Source organism: Cucurbita pepo, chromosome 1, assembly GCF_057944985.1.
Source record: "Cucurbita pepo subsp. pepo isolate OVF chromosome 1, ASM5794498v1, whole genome shotgun sequence".
Taxonomy (NCBI): Eukaryota; Viridiplantae; Streptophyta; class Magnoliopsida; order Cucurbitales; family Cucurbitaceae; genus Cucurbita; species Cucurbita pepo.
Window position 1 is genome coordinate 15,567,236 of NC_141798.1, and position 20,411 is coordinate 15,587,646.

At 31.5% G+C, this 20,411-nt stretch overlaps 1 protein-coding gene and 1 pseudogene across 2 annotated transcripts; both read right to left on the reverse strand.

Annotated features, from left to right (window-relative positions):
- Positions 1 to 1,156: 1,156 nt before the first annotated feature.
- Positions 1,157 to 11,126, reverse strand: LOC147794882 (two-component response regulator ARR14-like; annotated as a pseudogene).
- Positions 11,127 to 15,947: 4,821 nt separating this feature from the next.
- LOC111799539 (uncharacterized) lies at positions 15,948 to 19,399 on the reverse strand. Of its 2 annotated transcripts, none has more exons than XM_023682925.2 (5): positions 19,088 to 19,399; positions 17,944 to 18,093; positions 17,301 to 17,867; positions 17,116 to 17,189; positions 15,948 to 17,024 (listed from the first exon to the last, which is right to left on the reverse strand). In XM_023682925.2, exons 1-5 carry the CDS (start codon positions 19,179 to 19,181, stop codon positions 16,197 to 16,199), a joined length of 1,713 nt encoding a protein of 570 aa, XP_023538693.2. In that variant the 5' UTR covers positions 19,182 to 19,399; the 3' UTR covers positions 15,948 to 16,196. The 2 variants fall into 2 exon arrangements, with proteins under 2 accessions (XP_023538693.2, XP_023538664.2); XM_023682896.2 differs by lacking the exon at positions 19,088 to 19,399 and adding an exon at positions 18,577 to 19,049.
- Positions 19,400 to 20,411: the final 1,012 nt, after the last annotated feature.

A 20,411-nucleotide genomic window follows, 5' to 3' on the forward strand; every position in this document is an offset into this window, starting at 1 on the left:
TGTAAATTTGTTGGCCTCTGCTGTGTCTGATCCTCCTGTGTAGATTTGTTGGTCTTTGTTGACCTCTGATTGCTGTGTCAAGTCAAATTTGTTGGCCTCTGCTGTGTCTGATCCTCCTGTGTACCTCCTGTGTAGATTTGTTGGTCTTTGTTGACCTCTGATTGCTGTGTAGATTTGTTGGTCTTTGTTGACCTCTGATTGCTGTGTAGATTTGTTGGTCTTTGTTGACCTCTGATTCTGCTGTGTAGATTTGTTGGCCTTTGTGGCCTTTGGTGGTCTTTGATTATGTGTAGATTTGTTGGCCTTTGTTGGTCGGATTCTGTGTAGATTTGTTGGTTGGATTCTGCTGTGTAGATTTGTTGGCCGGCCTTTGTTGGTCGGATTCTGCTGTGTAGATTTGTTGGCCTTTGTTGGTCTGCTGTGTAGATTTGTTGGCCGGCCTTTGTTGGTCGAATTATGTGTAGATTTGTTGGCCTTTGTTGGTCGGATTCTGCTGTGTAGATTTGTTGGCCTCTAATTCTACTGTGTAGATTTGTTGGCCTTTGTGGCCTTTAATGGTCTCTGATTCCTGTTTAGATTTGTTGGCCTTTGTTGGTCTCTGATTCCTGTTTAGATTTGTTGGCCTTTGTTGGTCTCTGATTCCTGTGTAGATTTGTTGGCCTCTGATTCTGCTGTGTAGTTTTGTTGGCCTTTATTGGCCTCTGATTCTGATGTGTAGATTTGTTGGCCTTTGTGGCCTTTGGTGGTCTTTGATTATGTGTAGATTTGTTGGCCTTTGTTGGTCGGATTCTACTGTGTAGATTTGTTGGCCGGCCTTTGTTGGTCGGATTCTGTGTAGATTTGTTGGCCTTTGTTGGTCTGCTGTGTAGATTTGTTGGCCGGCCTTTGTTGGTCGAATTATGTGTAGATTTGTTGGCCTTTGTGGCCTTTAGTGGTCTCTGATTCTATGTACATTTGTTGGCCTTTGTGGCCTTTGGTGGTCCTTGATTCTGTGTAGATTTGTTGGCCTTTGTTGGTCTCGGATTCTGTTGTGTAGATTTGTTGGCCTTTGTGGCCCTTAATGGTCTCAGATTTTGCTGTATAGATTTGTTGGTCTCTGATTCCTGTATAGATTTGTTGGCCTCTCATCCTGCAATTTGTTGGTCTCATCATTCTGCTATCTGCACCAATTAAGGAAATTGAGTCCTGACTGAGAAATTGAATGAGTCCTGACTGAGAAATTAAATTTGAATGCTTCCATCCTTGGAGCTAATTTATTTTTTCTACCCGTGTTCATGGACTCTACCTCTGCTTTTGTATTTCGGATAGGTTTATGAGTAATAATTCCTCATTTATTCCTAAACAACTAAAAGTAAATAGTGGGTAAATAGTAAGTAAATTTGATAGAATAACACCTATAGGTGGTTAGCCATCAAGGGCAGGGTCAAACATGGTTTATTCATCAACTCAAATATAAATCAAAGTCAAAAGAAAACATAATAACAACAATTAGAAATGCATCATCGAATTCAAATCGTATAAAAATAAAAATAACTCGTGAGATAGGTGAAATTACATTTATTACCTAGCTTGTTGAGAGCGTCAGAGAACTTGTGACATTATTCCACATTCCAAATGAGACGTGATCTGTTATTACTGGAAATATAATATTTCTTCCCTCTTCCATTATCCTCATTAGTTCTTGTATGTCCAAAATTGGTAGGTTTTGAGTAATATGTAACTCTCTTCTTGTTTGTTCCTTCTATGTCATCCGTTCATCTCTTTCCTTTGAAGTATGAAGCAACTAAAGTATCATGGGAATTAGTTGGCGTATTTTTCACTTTTTCGTTACAGCTCATAAGTTTATAGTTAATACTACAATTATTATTATAACTAGCTGTATCGGTGGACCGAGACAAAACAACAGTGCTGTCGTTTTGGATACCGACATATTCTTTTCCAGATTTAGCTTTTTCTAAGCAATTTGCTTTATGGGTTAGCTTGACTATGTTTATGTTAGTACGATACACATGTTGCCATACACATTTGAGATCATCCTTAGAAATAGGTTTCTGAAGAAAATAACACGCCCCTTCTGCCAATGCTTTCGTAGCCACCTTCAAGTTCATCGCTGAAGACATAACTGCCCGACATCTAAATAGCTGGACAATAATGAAGACATTTAATTGGATGAGATAGTAAAGCAAAATTGAGCTTACAAATGACAACAATATTCATCTTAAGGAGCACATGCAAGAACGAAAAACTGTCCATATCAGGCATGTTAACATTAGCCATGACAAGGTCGAACTGGTCACCTTTTTCTTGAATCATTGATAGAGCAATACATCCTAATCCAGTGGTCATAACGGAAGATTACGAAAATAAAAAAAATAAAAATAAAGAAATAAAATAAAATCATGTCATGCACACTAAATTCATAGAAAAGGAAAAACAAAAGCTTAAAGCCGAAGGATATTACTGTAACTAGTCTCGCAAATGAACCAACAAACCAATTGTACTTTGAGAAAATGGATAGATAATAGATAGGATACACACATAATTTGTCTTAGATACACACATAATTTGTAATAGCCCAAAAATAAATAAACAAATAAAAATAATTATAAAAATAGTTAAAATAATAATAATAATAAATTAATTAATTTAAATAAAAAAAAAAAAAAAAAAAAAAAAAAAAAAAAAAAAAAAAAAAACTTTTCCCCACTTCTCCCCACTAACTTTTCATCCCTTCCCACAATTATCTCTACTCAACCCATTTTTATGCTAGAAAGTAACCGTTATTGAAAAAAAAAAAAAAAAAAACAATAATCGTTAGTTAGATATATATTAACGGGTTGAGATTCACCTGAGATTTAATAGATCTGATCAATAAGGTATATATTAAATCTTAATTTTCTTTTATCCTATTTTTTTTAGAAATCACAACGAATTATAGTTAGATATTCATTGAATTATTAGTAGCTTTGAGTTAGAAACTAAATGTCATTCTAGTCAATCAAGTCAATAGATTAAATTTTTATCGATAGCCAAATGAATAGATTAAAGATAGAATGACAAGAAAACTTGTGAATAGGAAACACTAAGATAAGGAAAGATTTGGAAACAGAGATCACTCGAAATTTGGAATGCATGAGAACAGAATTATAAGGAAATAGATAAAAAAAAAAAAAAAAAGATTAGGGAATTAAAAACCACAAACTAAATATAGAAGGGAAAGGTAAACACAGAGGTTAAATACAAACCGTAGTAAAGCCTAACTAGGGAATTAAAAACCACAATCTAAATATAGAGGGAAAGGTAAACATAGAGGGTAAATAGAAAGAGTAGTAAAGACTAGAATAACTTGAAATAGTTGTATCTACTTTCTAATACAACAGTATGAAAAATAAGTTTTTAATAAAAATATAATTATAGATATATAACATTCCAGACTTTTAACAATGGACCAATGTAAATTAGAGAAATAATGTTGTAGAGTTCAAATCTGAAACTAACGTCATGGGCTCATATAGGTTGACTCGGATTTCAAAGGACGGAATCGAACTTTAATTAAAGAAATATTCGTGACAACGACTTAAGCTAGTCAGGTAAGTGACCTTACTATCGGCATGGTTATATTTTGATGTTGACACGTGCCCTGTGGTTCTGCACGTGTCATATATATTGATATGTGTGAATTGTCTGTGGATCGATATGCTTCCTATATGTTATGTATATGTTATAATATGTGAATTGTATGATAATAGTTACTGTACGATGTGTTCAAGGATATGTTTGAGATAAGATACAAGAAGGATGCACAAAACGAAATGTAACAATAGGAGTAAAATACGTTCACGAAACGTTAAGGTTAGGTTACATACCGGAGTGATATGGATAAGAGAGATTGATGGAAGAATATGGTTAGGTTACGGGTAGAAAGGGATAGGTTTGTGATAGATTGATAGAACGATAGCGTTAGGTTAACTTTTTGTGATGATATGACTAAGGTACGTTCACGTAATGATATGTCTGTGATAGGTATAAGAACGTTAAGGCTATGATAAGTTAGAGGATGATATGACTATGAAGTGTTTACGTTATTACTTGTTTATGATATGATACATTGTGATGCAATATGTCATGCTATGATGTGTATATGATGAAATGTTATGTTAAAAGCATAGAACGTTATGTTAGGTCTTTTAAATTGTGTGTATACAGCATGATATGAATGATATGAAATTACGATAAATGTCATGAAATATAACCCCGTTAGAATTATGTATGATTTGAGAACGGAAGAATGAGAAACGATATGATATGAATGATGAACGATATCTGAAACAATATGAAAAATGCTATGATATATACTTAATGCTAGCGGGGTTGTATTAAAAGATAATGAAATTGTAGAAGTAGTGGGGACCTCATGCATTATGTGTGTTCATGCATCTCGGGGGATACCCCTATCCCATCACGAGGGTACGGACGCGTACATCCAATGGCATGACAACGATCGTTATGCTTTGCATAGCGCTGCCGTAACGGTTACTAATTCTAACGGGTCCCGGCATAAGGGGCTCCCAGAGTATGCCCACCGGATAAGGAAAGTGGCCCAGCGGTGTGCGAACTAGCTGGTGAGCCCATACTCGCACGTATGGGCTGTGTGTAGAGTATATGGTACACGTCCACAATTACCCGTTAGGACAGCACCGTAGGGAAAACGAAACGAAACGAAACGAAACGAAAGATAGGTCCCATCATTTCATGCATGTGATTGTTGCATTTAACCCCAATAGTGGGGTCACTTACTAAGTATTTCTTTAAATACTCAAGCCATGTGCTACTACATTTTTCAGGTTAAGGCAAGACATTTCTGTACGGCTGACGACGGCATCGTAACTCGAGATCATGGGACATGCATAGGATAGTGGTATTTATTTTCTTAGACTTAGGCTAGAATAAGATGTTTTAAACTTAAACGCTTATTTATTTTATTTCGGGTCTTTTATTGTGTCGTTTTAAAGATGTTTCCGAAACATGTAAGTCCATGGCTATGTTTTAAGTTAAAGGTTACGTTTTATGGAATTTAAATGAAGTCTTCCGCATTCAATGTTTATGATACGTATACAGTAGCGACCTTAAATTAAGTAGAAAATTTTGGGTCGTTACATAATTTGTCTTATTGAAACATAAACAAGGGCTGCATTCATATCCTATACTTTTATGCTCTGAATTTATTTCTAATTCTCATAAAAAGAAAAAGAAAAAGAAGAAATTGTGCAGAAGGAACCTGCTCTATCATTAAGAAAATATCCTTATGAAGAAAATATCCTTAGGAAGAAAATATCCTTATGGAAACATATTATTAAATAAAAACATCACAACAACAATCTTTTTTTTTTTTTTCTATTTGAGAAGTTGTTGATCGATCACAACAACAATCCATAACAATTTCATAAGCTCAAACCTCATCATACATCTACCACTAAAATGCATTGAGTTTCTTTTAAGGATTGCAACATGTAACCATATACAAAAAGAAGCATAATATTAACTTTAGATAGTTGCTTAAAAATTTAAAATTAGAATGGTGAAAGAGATAAATGGAAATATTGTGATGCTATGTACCATTGTAATTAAGATTGCTGCCTAAGCAATGAACGAGAGACAAGGTTTCATGATCCACCCCCTAGATATGAAGATTTTTGGCAAAATTAGGGAGAGAATCAATGACCCAATGACCCATTTCCTGCAACATTTCCTTTGGATTTCCTTTGGAGAGTCTGGAAGAAAGGAGATTAAACAGATTTGAGAGAAACTGAAAGAGCAGAGACAAACTTCTAGTTTTGAGAGGAGCTGAAGGCAAATTTTGGGGAGAGAGATGAACAACCTCAAAAGAGCAGAAACAAAGTTAAAAGCTTAACATGCAAAGACACAGACACAGAAGTAGACACATTAGAGAGTCAGCGACGGTGCTTGGTGCTTAGTGAAACGGGGCTTCATCAAGGCAAAAGCAAGAGGAGAAGGTGACAATTGCTAAATAGATGAGAACAAAGAGTGAATGAAAAAGAAGAAATCTGAAATTGGAAGGCATTAAAAGAGAAGGGAGTCGATCTTAAATTTGAAAGCTTCCAAGAGGGATTGAAACAAGGCAGAGGCAAAAGATGGGGTTGAATGAACAACACCTTACATTACTGCAAGCAAAAACATGGGAGGTGGGACATTCATCAAACACGTAGAGGGCAATGACAAAGTAGAAAGTTGTGGGGTGAGTTTGAATTTAAAGGAGAATACTTGGTAGCTACACGAATTTGAGTAAAAATGAGAGTAAGACAGCACACATTATGCCAATTTTTGGATGGATAAAGATGAACAATACCCAACTTTTTGTGATGATCATAGGACGGAAAACAGAGGACAAAGGGAGAGGCGGGTACCCCCACTCTGTATACCCTCCCCTCAGTTTTCAGTTTCATCTAATCTCTCAATTTCTCTCTCATCCCACACAATACAAATTTTGAACTAATTTTGTATAAAGAAATGAGGGGAGAAATAGACCTCTTTTATTTTTATTTATTTATTTATTTATTATTATTATTACTTTTTATTTTTTTTGGTCCCTTAACTCTTTTAAAATTAATAAAATATCTCTTTCAACTTTTTATTTTGTTTAAACTAATAAGTTTTAATAATACCCTTCCATTTTTTTAAGAATCTCAAAAATACTCTTAAATTAAAAAAGAAAATACCCTATACAGACGAAAATCATTAATTTGTATTTTAAAAATACTCTTGAACTTCTAATAAAAAGTTTAAAAAATATAACTCTCAATAATGTTTCGAAAGTACTCTCGAATTTTTAAAAATTTAGACATAATCTATGAAATGTCATAGACGATAAAAAAAAATTAAAATTTTCTTATAAAGGTGGAGGATGTTATAAAATTTCATGAATATTTTTTGAATATAGTACTAATCTTAAGAATATTTTTGAACTTTCTTTTAAAAGGTTAAGAGAGTATTAATTATAGGTATTTTTGATATGCTATTAATGGTTTGAGGGTATTTTTGAAATCAACTACTACGACTATTTTTAAACTTTTTTTAAGTTGTAATTTAAACTGTTAAAGGTCCCAAGTAATTTTGAGATAAAGAACTAACATATTTTTATTAATTTAACTTTTATTTTTTATTTTTAAATTTATTTAATTTTAATATTTCTACTGGTCTGGTCCAATAAAAATAGATTTGGTTCTGGTCTACCAATAAAAATAGATTTGGTTTTGAATTTGAATAGTAATAAATAATAAGATGAATAAATAAATGAATAAGATTAGTTTTTCTCTTATTTGTTTTACTCTAATTGTTTTTTTTTTTTATATTTTTGGATATGAAACAAATTGTGTATACAAAATTCTTACGGTTTGAACTATTTTATTTAACTGAATTTTTAATAAAATAATTTTGAATTTTAGAATAGAATTTGTGAAAAAATCATATATATATATATATATATATATAAGGAAGCTTTTAAAGAAATATGGTCATTTGTTCTTGACATGGAAAGTCTTAAGCTTTAAATTTGTTGAAAACATTCGTCGTACTACTTGAATGTAATAAACTTTTAATCTATTGAATATTATCATTTTCAATTTATGGTCTTCTAATTTTTAATCTCGCGTATATTTGATTTGAATGTTAAACGATTGTTCTAGCATCCTAAGACTTTTCAAGTTGTATCGTAGAATAAATCTTTAATTTTTTTTAGTTCATCAAAAATCTTTAACTTGAAGCTTACTAAGTTAGTAGATGAAAAAAAAAATACATTTTAAATATCCTTGATTCGGTTGTCTTTGAAGAAGCTTCAATCTACCACGAGTTTGAATTTTTTTTTTTTTTTTTTTTTAAATTTTTTTTTGACCTAACCATTTGAATTTGGGCTTCATTTGGGTTTTATAACTTTTTTGATCTAATAGCTATGACGAACACACTCGACATATTATGTAATTTTATCATTAATTTATAAATAATTAATAAATAATAATTTGATGATTTGTGATGGGCCAAATTTTATCCCATGCACCATTTTGAAATTATGAACAAATATGTGTGGCATCTTGAGAACAAAAAAATGATGAGAATCAAAATATAATATATTTGTTCCTTGTTGGACTTCAATTAAGTATTGTTGCTCAAGCAATTAAGTCAAATGCTTGAGATATGAATTCATGATCCACCTGCAAGAAGGGAGATTAAACTTCTAGATTTGATAGGAACTGAGAGAGTAAATTTTGGGAAGAGAGATGAACCACCCTAAAAATAGAAGATACAAAGCTAAAAGCTCGTAGAGACAAAGAAGGAGGAGGAGGAGGAGAGAGAGTTAGTGAAGATGTCTTCATCAAGGCAAAAGCAAGAGGAAAAGTTGGGATTGAATGAGAGTAGCCCATAGTTTAAGGTGTCTTAGTTGGAATTGAAATTGAAATTGAAGTAATTTTACAAAATTGAGTGCTTCAAAATAAACCATGAGTGAATGAAAAAGAAGAAATCTGACCTGAACATTAAAAGAAAAGTAAGTAAGATATTATTTGTGAGAGCTTCCAAAAGGGATTGCAACAAGGAGGCAAAAAGTGTGGTTGAATGGACAACACCTTGCACTGTCAAGAGCAAAAACATGGAAGTAGGAAGTCGTGGGGTGAGTTATGAGTTTCAATGGAGAATATTTGGTGGGTATAAGAGTCTGAGTAAAAATAAAAGTAAAACAGCATATATTATGCCAATTTTTAGATGGATAAAGATGAAAAAGATCCAATTTTTTGTATTGATAACCATAACGGTAATAATAGGTAGAGGAAGAGGGAGGGTACCTAGGTGTGTACCCTCCCCTCGGAGACCTCACTTTCATCTCTTTTCTTTTTCTAATCTTACCATTTGATTTTTTTTTTTTACATGTCTGCACTCCACTTTGGCTTTCTCTCTCCTTCAAATTTGGGTTTACATGCATGATCTGCACTGCACTTTTGACTTTCACTTCAATTTAGCTGGTTGTTACTTCTGGTTTCTATTCTAAGATTTCTCTTTCATCACACACAATTCAAATCTTGAACTAATTTTGTATAAATAAATTAGTTGAAATTCAAACTTCTTTTAACTTTTTATGTCTACTCCACTCATTTAAAATCAATAAAATTATTCTTTCAATTTTGTATTTTGTTTGAAAAAATAAGTTTGGATGTTACTTTGGATTTTTTAAGAAAATTTCAAAAATAATTTTAAATTTAATAAAATAATACTCATTAAGTTAGTTTTGGATTAAAATCCTTAATTTTTTTTTTCAAATATACCTTTAAACTTTAAAAAAAAATTCGAAAATATCATTAAACTTTCAAAAATGTTTCAAGAGTGCCTTTTAGCATTCAAAATTTAGAGATAATTTATGAGATGTCGACCTACGATCAATGGTAAATAAAAAATTAAAATTTTCTTATAAAGGTGAAGTGTGTTAATGTTAATTTTAAAATATAATGAGTATTTTTAAATACAAATTCATTTGTTGGGGGTCACTTAAGTTCAAGACTAATGAAATCTAATTTTACCCTGCAACTATTAAAGATACGAAAAATTGATTATATAACATATTTATCATGCTACAACCACCTAATTTCTCTAAAATAAGCTCCAAGTAGTGAGAAAAGCTACCAACAAAAACATAGGATAAAATAACTTAAAAAGTCCTCGATCAAAACTTATTTTGATCTAAAATATCTTAAAATTATATGAAACAACTGGAAATGACCATGTCCATGCACAATTTAAAATAGATTTAAATCGGACATGGAAAGCTTAAATTGACTGAACCAAAATTGAAACAATTGAATCAAGTCGATCGAAAATTATATGACTACAACGAGCCAAACGAGCAAGCTTAAATTAATTGAACCCAAGCTGAAATAATTGGACCGAGATGATTGAAAGTTAGAGGACTACAACGAGTCATACAAGCTGATGCAAGACAAACATGAGCCACATGAAACTTCGACGACTCCGGATAGTTGTGATGAGACGAAAGTGTGCATGGGCTTGAGCCACTATTTGGAAAGTTGATGGACTGGAGTTTGGGCGTGAGGTGTCCAATATAGGCTGGGCTTATTGGATTAGGATCATTGTAAGGCTATACGCGTGGGTTCCTATTTATTTGTGGTTTTGGTTTGTGTGACCCGACAGCGTCATGTTGTAATTAATTATTTAATTTTTTTTATAATAATTTTAACATTTCCCTTTCTTTTTAATAAAAAAAACTAATAAAATAATTAAGAAATCTAAGTTAACATTTTTTTTTTTTTTTTGTTTGTTTGTGAGAAGTTGATAATCAATCACAATTAGGATCCCTAACAATTTTATAAACTCAAACCCCAACTTATAACTGCCACTAAAATGCATTGAGTACACTTGTAGATTGTAACATGTTATTAGATATAAAAAGAAGTATAAGATTAGTTCTAGACCATTGCTTAAAAAATTAAAATTAGGATGGTGGAAGAGATTAATAGAAATATTGTGATGTTATGTACCATTGTAAGAACGATTGTTTAAGCAATGAAGTCAAGTGCTTGAGAGACAAGGGGGTTCATGATCCACCACAAGATTTTTGGCAAAACTATGGAGAGAATCAGGGACCCAATGATCTATCTACTGCATTTCCCACATAGAGTTTGAAAGAAAAAGATTAAACTTCTAGATTTGAGAGAAGCTCAAGAGCAAATTTTGGGGAGAGAAATGTATAACCCAAAAAGAGCATAGACAAAGTTAAAAACTTAACATAGATACAGAAGAAGAGAGAGAGGAGAAGGTGACAATGGTTGAATAGATATGAGTAGCCCAAAGCTGAAAGAGTCTCAGTTGGAATTGAAATTTATATTCAACTTTTGAAGTAATTTTACAAAAATGAGTGCTTCAAAAGAAACAAACCGTGAATGAAAAAAAAGAAGAAATTTGACATGGAAAGGCTTTAAAAAAAATGAAGTGAAATCTTAGATTTGAGAGCTTCCAAAACGGATTGAAACAAGGTGGAGGCAAAAAGTGGGGTTGAATGGGCAACACCTTACAATATGAGGAGCGAAAACATAGAGAGGGACATTCATCAAAAGCATAGAGGGCAATGACAAAGTAGGAAGTTGTGAGGGTGAGTTTAGGTTTCAACGAAGAATACTTAGTGGGTACATAATCTGAGTAGAAATGAAACATTATAGATTATGTCAATTTTTTAGATGGATAAAGATAAACAAGGTTCCACTTTTGGTGATGATATCCACAACGGGAAAGAGGAGGACAGAGGATAGAGGTAGAAGAAGGGGGAGGGTACACACCCCTCCCCTCCTAGTCTTCTGTTTCATCTCTTAATTCTTTCTAATCTCACCATTTTTTGTCTCATTGTGGCTTTCTTTCTCACTTTGAAACTTCTGCACATTTGACTTTCACCTCAACTTTCCTGTAGCTACTTTTGACTCTCTTCCCAATTTTCTCACTTATTTCACACCGTTCAAATCTTGAACTAATTTTGGATAAGGAAATTAGTTAAGATTCAAACTTCTTTTAACATTTTAGGTCTATGCTCCACTCATCTAAAATTAATAAAAATACTTTTTATATTTTGTTTAAAAAAAAAAAAAATTTAACAACACTCTTTAAACTTTTAACAAAACCTCATAAATACTTTTAATTTTTTTAAAAAATTCAAAAAATACCCTTATGTTATTTTTTTTTGATAAAAATCTTAATTTTTTTTTTTCAAATAACCTAACTTTCAAAAGTGTCATTTAATTTTTAAAAATGTAATCCGATGAAAAACGGTAAAAAAAGAATATTAATTTTTTTTATAAAGGTAAAAGGGGTAATACTGCTTTTCAAATTTAATCAGTGTTTTTTAAACATAGTACTAATAGAAGGGTATTTTTGAATTTTTTAAAAATGTTGAAGAGTATTAATCAATGATATTTTTTAAACAATATTAAAAGTTTAATGGTATTTTTAAACATTTAAGATTTAAAGTTATTATTGCAACTCAACTTTTAAAAGTCTACGAATATTTTTATTAATTTAGTCCTTTATCTAATTTTCAATTTTATTTAATAAATAAATAAGATTAAATTAGGGATTGACGGATGGATCTTTCCTCCTATAAATAACATTTCAATAAATAATATCTAAGGAGGGTGTTGGTTAAAAAATGATTAAAATTAAAAATAGAATTAAGTTAATATAATCTTTTTACACATTTTTCTTTTTTCTTTTTTGATAAGTTTTTTTCTTATTTGTTTTACTCTAATGGTTTTTATTATGTTATTTTCATATTTTGATTTTTTTTTTTTTTTTTTTTTTATGTTTTTACTATTGAATTTCTTTATATTAAACTTATGAATTTTTTTTTTAGAAAATTTCAAAAATATTTTTAAATTAAAAAAAAAAATACTCCCCATTAGTTTTGGATGAAAATAGTTTTTTTTTTTTTTTTTTCTTTCAAAAATACCTTTAAACTTAAAAAAAAAAATTAAAAAATATATTAAACCTTCAAAGATGTTTCAAAAGTACCCTTGAGTTTTTAAAATTTGGAGATAATTTATGAAATATCTACGAACAATTATCCTAAACAAAAAATTAAAATTTTCTTATAAATATGAAGAAAAGTGTTAATGCTACTTTTAAAACGTAATGAATATTTTTAAATACAACTTCATTTGTTGGACGTCATTCAAGTTCAAGCCTAATGAAATCCAATTTTTCCCTACAATTTTATCCTATATATATTATTATTATTATTTTATGAAAGTTGTATAGAAATGTGGTCGTTGTTTTCGAGATTGAATCTTCAATTTTTTAACATGGGAAAAGTCTTGCTTCAAGTTTGTTGAAGATATTCACCTCGATTCTAATATATGGTATTCTAATTCTTACTCTCTCATATTTATTTGATTTGAGTGTTAGACCATTGTTCTTGGCTTCCTCACTTCAACCTGCTTCCTCAGACTCTTCCATAGGATAAATCTTTAACTTTTAGTTTAGGGAATATTTTTAAAGACATAGAGAACTTTATAGAAGTAAAACATACCTATTTATTGGGTGTTTTCAACTAGAAAGTTTTTTGCGTTGTCATCGTAAAGTTGTCTGGTCTGCTTCTATTTTCAAGAACATTTCCTTCATTCCCAAAATGTAAAGCGATGTTCTTTGGCATAACTAAATCCTTTTACTTCTTGGTTTTCAATCTTAAAAGCAGTCAAATCTAGCTGTTGAACTACATTAAGGTGATTATCTGGGAACTGGGCTTCATCAAATACACGAGAAGAAGTTACTTTTGGAGTCGTCTTATTGATGTTATATGATGCTGAAAATTGTGATCGTGCATTCTGAGACCATGATTTACAAAATTGGGGCTAATAGGCAATCTAGGATTAGGCAGGTTTAGGAGCAATAAGTCAAAATCTTTCCCCTCCTAAAAGAGAGGTTGAACCTCCCTTTATAGATCTGTTTTGCCTCATGATGTTGCTGCTTTCGTAGCCACGTTCAAGTTCATCTTTGAAGACATCGATATTCATCTTAAGGAGCATAAATCTGCCACTAAAATGTATTGAGTTTCTTTCAAGATTACACTTCGAGATTGCAACATATTACCATATACAAAAAGAAGCACAACATTAGCTTTAGACCATTGCTTATACAGAAGCATAACATTAGCTTTAGAGGTGAAAGAGCTTAATGGAATGTTCTATACCATTGTAAGATTGTTGCTCAAGCAATGAAGTCAAGTGCTTGAGAGACGAGAATTCATGATCCACCTGCAAGATGTGGAGATTTTTTTGACAAAGCTAGGGAGAGAATCACAAACCCAATGACCCATTTCGTTCATTTCCCAAGAGTTTGAAAGAAGGGAGATTAAACTTCTAGATGTGAGACAAATCAAACTTCTTGAGAGTAAGAGAGAGAAAATTTTGGGGAGAGAGATGAACAACCCAAAAGGAGGAGACAAAGCTAAATGCTCAACATGCATAGAAAAAAAGAAAAAAGAGGAGATAAGTTAGGGACTGTGATTAATGAAACACTAATGAAACAAGTCTTCATCAATGCAAAAGCAAGTGGAGAAGCTTATTGAAATTTATATCCAACATTTTAAGTAATTATACAAAATTGGGTGATTCAAAATAAACAAAGAGGGAATGAAAAAAAAGAAATCTAACATGGAAAGACATTAAAAGAAAAGGAAGTAAGATATTACCTTTGGGTGCTTCAAAATAAACAAAGAGTGAATGAAAAAGGATTGAAACAAGGAGGATGCAAAAGGTGGGGTTGAATGGACAACTCTTGCAATATTCGGAGCAAAAACATAGAGGGGGACATTCATCAAATAAGCAAGAGAGCAGTTACAAAGTAATAATTTGTGGGGGGTGAGTTTGAGTTTCAACGGAGAATACTTGGTGGGCATATAAATCTGAGTGGAATTGAGAGTGAGACAACGTATGTTATGCCAATTTTTGGATGGATAAAAATGAACAAGGCCGACTTTTTGTGGTGATAGTCATAACGGTAAGAAGACCGAGGACAGAGGTAGAGGATACCCCACTAGGTGTGTACCCTCGAAAAGGGGGAGGGTACCCGGAGTGTCTACCCTCCCTACCAGCCCTAGGTTTCATCTCCTTTCTCTTTCTAATCTCATTATTATTTTATTTTATTTTTATTTTTTTTTGGCTTTCTCTCTCTCTTTGAAATTAGGGTCTTACATGGGTGATGAACAGCTCTGCACCTTTGACTTTAGCCAGAGTCTTGTCTGTCCTTTCGTGGCCCCTCTCCTCAAATTTCTCTCTCATCCAACTTAATTCAAATCTTAAACTCATTCTGTATTAAGAAATTAGTTGAGATTCAAACTTCTAACTTTTTATGTTCGTACAATGCTCACTCAGTTAAAATTAATAAAAATAATCTTTCAACTCTGTATTTTGTTTTAAAAAAATAGGTTTAACAATTAAGAAAATCTAAAAAATACTCTTAATTTTTTTTTTCAAAAATATAGTTAAACTTTCAAAAAAAAAAAAAAAATCATTAAACTTACAAAAATGTTTCAAAAGTATTCTTGCGTTTTTTAAAATTTAGAAATAATCTATGAGACGTCTGGATGGTAAAAAAATTAAAAAAAAATTGTAAAATGTGAAGAATGTTAATGCTACTTCCAAAATTCTCTCGAGTATTTTTTAACTTTTATTCAAAAGTTGGAAGTATATTAATATACTTTTATTCAAAAGTTGGAAGTGTATTAACTTTTATTAAATGTTGAAAGTATTTTTGAAATAAATTATATTTTTTTAGAAAAAATTTAAGTTTAAAATTGTTATTTAAATTTTTAAAAGTATATAGATAAAGTATAGGCATATTTTTATTAATATAGTATTTATTTTATTCTCAAGTTTATTTAATTGTAACATTTCAATATTTTAATTAATAACAATAGATTTAGTTTTGAATTTGATTAGGTATAAATAATAAGATTAAATTAGGGTTTAATTAATGGATCCAACTCTTTTTCCTCTATAAATAATAATATCCAATGAATGAGAGTGTTGGTTAAAAAATAATTAAAATTAAAAATAGAATTAAGTGTAACTCTTATTATAATCCTTCTACACATTTTACAACTACTATTTTATGAATTTTTTTTAGAAAATTCTGAAAATTATTTGTGGATATGAAATAAAATTGTGTATATTTATTTCACTGATTTTTTAATAAAATATAATTATAATTATTTTATGATTTTGAATTCTAGAATAATTTTTTATATATTTGAATGGTTTGAAAATATTTTGACATATATTTTTTTATTAGATATTATATATATATATATATATATATATATATATATATATATATATATATATATTATTTTTTTTATGAAACTTTCAAAGAAATGTGGTCTTTGTTCTGGAGATTGAATCTTCAATTTTGAACTTGTAGAAAGTCTTGATTTAAGTTTGTTGAAGATATTGAGCTCAATTCTAATATATGATATTCTAATTCTTAGTCTCTCGTATATATTTGTTTTGAGAGTTAGACTGTTTATCCGGCTTCTTAAGACTCTTCAACCTGCAACTAAGAATAAATCTTTAACTTTTAGTTTATCAAAGATTTTTATAGACATTGAGAACATTGCAGAAGTAAAACATACCTATTTATTGATTGATTTCAACGGGAAAGATTTCTGCATCGTCATTGATAAAGTTATCTAGACCGCTTCCGTCTTCGAGAACAGTGTTCCTTAGCCACTCGCTGTATTTATCTACGTCACTCAGACTAAAGTCGTTGCGAAGGTCGTATGGATTGTCTTCTAAAACATTTAAGATATAATCACATTCTGCAAATTGTTGTTGGCTTCCTTCATTTCCAAAATTTGCAAAATTTGCAGCAATATTGTCCAAGTTGGTTGAATCAGGTAAAGCAATGTTCTTTGACATCAATTGAATCCCTTCTGATGTACCACAAAATTCCATTGCTTCTAGCTGCTGAGCTACATCGACTTGATGTATATCTGGGAACTGAATTTCATCAAATGCACGATAAGAAGTTACCTCTGGAGTCGTCTTATTGATGCTATATGGAACTGAATTGTAGTTTGAAGCAACATGCTGAAAATTGTGGTCAAACATTATGAGACCATGATTTACAAAGTTGGCGCTAACAAGCAGTCTAGGATTAAGCGCAGGCTTAGGAGCAATAAGTCGGAATCTTTTCCCTCCTGAAAGAGATGTTGAACCTCCCTGTGTAGTTTTGTTTGCCTCATGATTCTGCTGTGTAGATTTGTTTGTCTCGTGATTCTGTTGTGTAGATTTGTTTGCCTCGTGATTTTGCTGTATAAATTTGTTTGCCTCATGATTCTGCTGCCTTTGCACCAACGGAGGAAGTTGAGTCATGACTGAGCAATCGAATTTGGATGCTTCCATCCTTGGAGCTAATTTATTTTTTCTCCCCTTTTTTATGGACTCTACTTGTGCTTTGTATTTCTGATAGGTTTAGGAGCAATAATTCTTCGTTTATTCATAAATAACGAAGTACTTAGTGTGCAAATAGTAAGCAAACTTGATAGAAGAATACCTGTAGGTGGTTAGCTACTTGGCGCAGGGTCAAGCATGGCTCATTCATCAACTTAAGTATAAGTTTTGGGCGACCTTCAAAATCAAAAGAAAACATAATAACAACAATTAGAAATGCATCATTGAATTCAAATCCTAAAAAAAAAAAATAAATAAATAAATAGCACGTGAGATAGGTGAAATTACATTTATCACCTAGCTTGTTGAGGGCGTCAGAGAACTTGCGACGTCGTTCCAAATTCCAAACGATACGTGATCTGGTATTACGGGAAATATAATATTCCTTCCCTCTTCCATTATCCTCATCAGCTTTTGTATGTTCAAAATTGGTAGGTTTTGAGTAATATGTAACTCCCTCCTTGTTTGTTCCTTCTATGTCATCCGTTGATCTCTCTCCTTCAAAGTATGAAGCAACTAAGGTATCATGGGAATTAGTTGGCATATTTTGCACTTTTTCGTTATGGCTCATAAGTTGATAGTTAATACTATAATTATTATTATAACTAGCTGTATCGGTGGACCGAGACAAAACAATAGGGTTGTCGTTTTGGAAACCGACAAATTCTTGTCCAGATTTGGCTTTATCTACGCAATTTGCTTTATGGGTTAACTTGGCTATGTTTATGTTGCTGCGATACACGTGTTGCCATACATATTTGAGATCATCCTTAGAAACAGGTTTCTGAAGAAAATAACACGCTCCTTCTGCCAATGCTTTCGTAGCCACCTTCAAGTTCATCGTTGAAGACATAACTGTCCGACAACTAAATAGCTTGAGAATAATGAAGACATTTAATTGAATGAGATAGTAAAACAAAATTGAGCTTACAGATGACAGCAATATTCATCTTAAGGAGCACGTGCAAGAACGAAAAACTGTCCATATCAGGCATGCTAACGTTAGCCATGACAAGGTCGAACTGGTCACCTTTTTCTTGAATCATGGATAGAGCAATACATCCTAGTCCAGTGGTCGTAACTGAAGATTACAAAATTAAAAAAAAAAATTAAAAATAAAATCATGTCATGCATACTAAGTTCATAGAAAAGGAAGTAACTAGTCCCACCAATGAACGAGCAAACCAATTATACTTTGAGAAAATGGATAGATAATAGATGAGATACACACCTAATTTGTCTTATTGAAACACAAAAAAGGAATGCATTCATATCTTATACTTCTCTGAATTTATTTCTAATTTCCAGACAAAAAAAAAAAAGAAGAAGAAATTGAGCCAAAGGAATTGAGAAGTTGTTAATTGATCACAACATCGATCCATAACAATTTCATAAGCTCAAACCCCATCATATATCTACCACTAAAATGCATTGAGTTTCTTTTAAGGATTGCAACATGTTACAGAATACAAAAAGAAGCATAACATTAGCTTGAGATTGTTACTTAAAAAATTAAAATTAGGATGGTGAAAGAGATTAATGGAAATATTGTGATGTTATGTACCATTGTAAGACTGTTGCCTAAGCAATGAACTCAAGTGCTTGAGAGATAAGGTCTCATGATCCACCACCAAGATATGAAGTTTTTTGGTAAAACTAGGGAGAGAATCAGGGACCCAATGATCCATCTCCTGCATTTCCGACGGAGGGAGATGAAACTTCTGAATTTGAGAGGAGCTGAGGGAGCAAATTTTGGGGGAAAGAGATGATCAACCAAAAAGAGCAGAGATAAAGCTAAAAGCTTAACATGCACAGACACAAACACAGAATAAGGAGAGAGAGTGAGAAGGAGAGAGAGAGGAGGTCAGGGGTTGAGTGAAATCATCAATGCAAAAGCAAGAAGAGAAGGTGACAATTAGATGAGAGTAGCCCAAAACTGAAAGTGTTTTAGGAATTGAAATTTATATCCGCGAAGTAATTTTACAAAAATGAGTGGTTCAAAAGAAACAAAAAGTAATGCAAAAGAAGAAATGTGATATGGAAAAGCATTAAAAGAGAAGGAAGTCAGATCTTACATTTGAGAGCTTCCAAAAGGGATCGAAACAATGAAGAGGCATGGGGTTGAAGGCAACACCTTGCACTATTTGGAGCAAAAATAGAGACATTCATCAACACGTAGAGAGCAATGACAAAGTAAGAAGTTGTTGGGAGTGAGTTTGAGTTTAAGGGAGAATACTTGTGGCTATACGAATGTGAGTATCAATGACAATGAGGCAGCATATATTATGCCAAATTTGAATGGATAAAGATGAATAAGGTCGACTTTTAGTGATGATAGTCATAGGACAGAGAATAGAGGACAAAGGTAGAGAAAGGGGGAGGGTATCCCCACTCGGTATATACCCTCCCCCTCGAGTCCTCGGTTTCATCTCCTCTTTTTCTAATTCCACGTCTCCTGTCTCTTTGTGACTTTCTCTTTCACTCTGAAACTCGCTTTACATGCAGAGAAGAACCACACCTTTGACTTTCATCTCTCGCTTGTCGTTACTTCTGGCCCCTATTCCCAGATTTCTCTTCATTTCTCTCTCATCCCATTTAATTTAAATCTTAAACTAATTTCTTAATTTAAATCTTAAACTAATTTTGTATAAAGAAATTAGTTTAGATTTAAACCACTTTTTTAACTTTCTTCCTTTCTTTTTCTTTCTTTCTTTACTTTTTTTATTTTTTTTCCTCGTTTATTAAAATTAATAAAATTACTCTTTTCAAATTAATAAGTCTTAATAATACCCTTCACTAATACCCTTCACTTTTAAAATCATCTCAAAAATACTCTTGATTTAAATAAAAAATTATATAATATCCCGTTAGTTTTAGATGAAAATAGTTAATTTGTTTTTTCAAACTTTCAATAAATTTTTTTTAAAATATCATTAAATTTTCAAAAATGTTTCAAAAGTACCCTTAAATTTTTAAAAATTTGGAGATAATCTATGAAATATCGAAGATTCAATCTACAAAGTGTTTTGATCTTTCTTCTCGGCTTCGACTTGATTGTATTTGGAGCTAACCACTCAAATTTGAACATTATTAATTTTGGGCTTGTTTTAGACTTAGGCCCAAATTCTATATTACCCAGCTTAATAGCTATGTTACACATTATTTAGGTTTCATTAATTTATAATATGTAATTTTATGATTAATAATAATGTGATGATTTGTGATGGACCAAATAATAATGTGTGAGACCCTAAGAAAAAATGATTGGAATCAAAATATAATATATTTGTCTCTTGTTAACTTCAATTAATGTCAATTTAATTAAATAAATAAATAAATAAATTTGGCTATTATTATTAGTTTTTTTTTTTCATTTGACACACCTTTTAAGGCAAATAA

Excerpts from the sequence above, each read along its gene's own strand:
- LOC111799539 (XM_023682896.2), bottom strand. The coding sequence starts at position 18,709 with ATGCAGGAGATGGATCATTGGGTCCCTGATTCTCTCCCTAGTTTTACC. Across the intron at positions 17,868-17,943 it reads GATGAATATTGCTGTCATCT|TTATGTCTTCAACGATGAAC; the intron begins GTAAGCTCAATT and ends GTTGTCGGACAG. Across the intron at positions 17,190-17,300 it reads CAACAAGCTAGGTGATAAAT|GTCGCCCAAAACTTATACTT; the intron begins GTAATTTCACCT and ends TTGATTTTGAAG.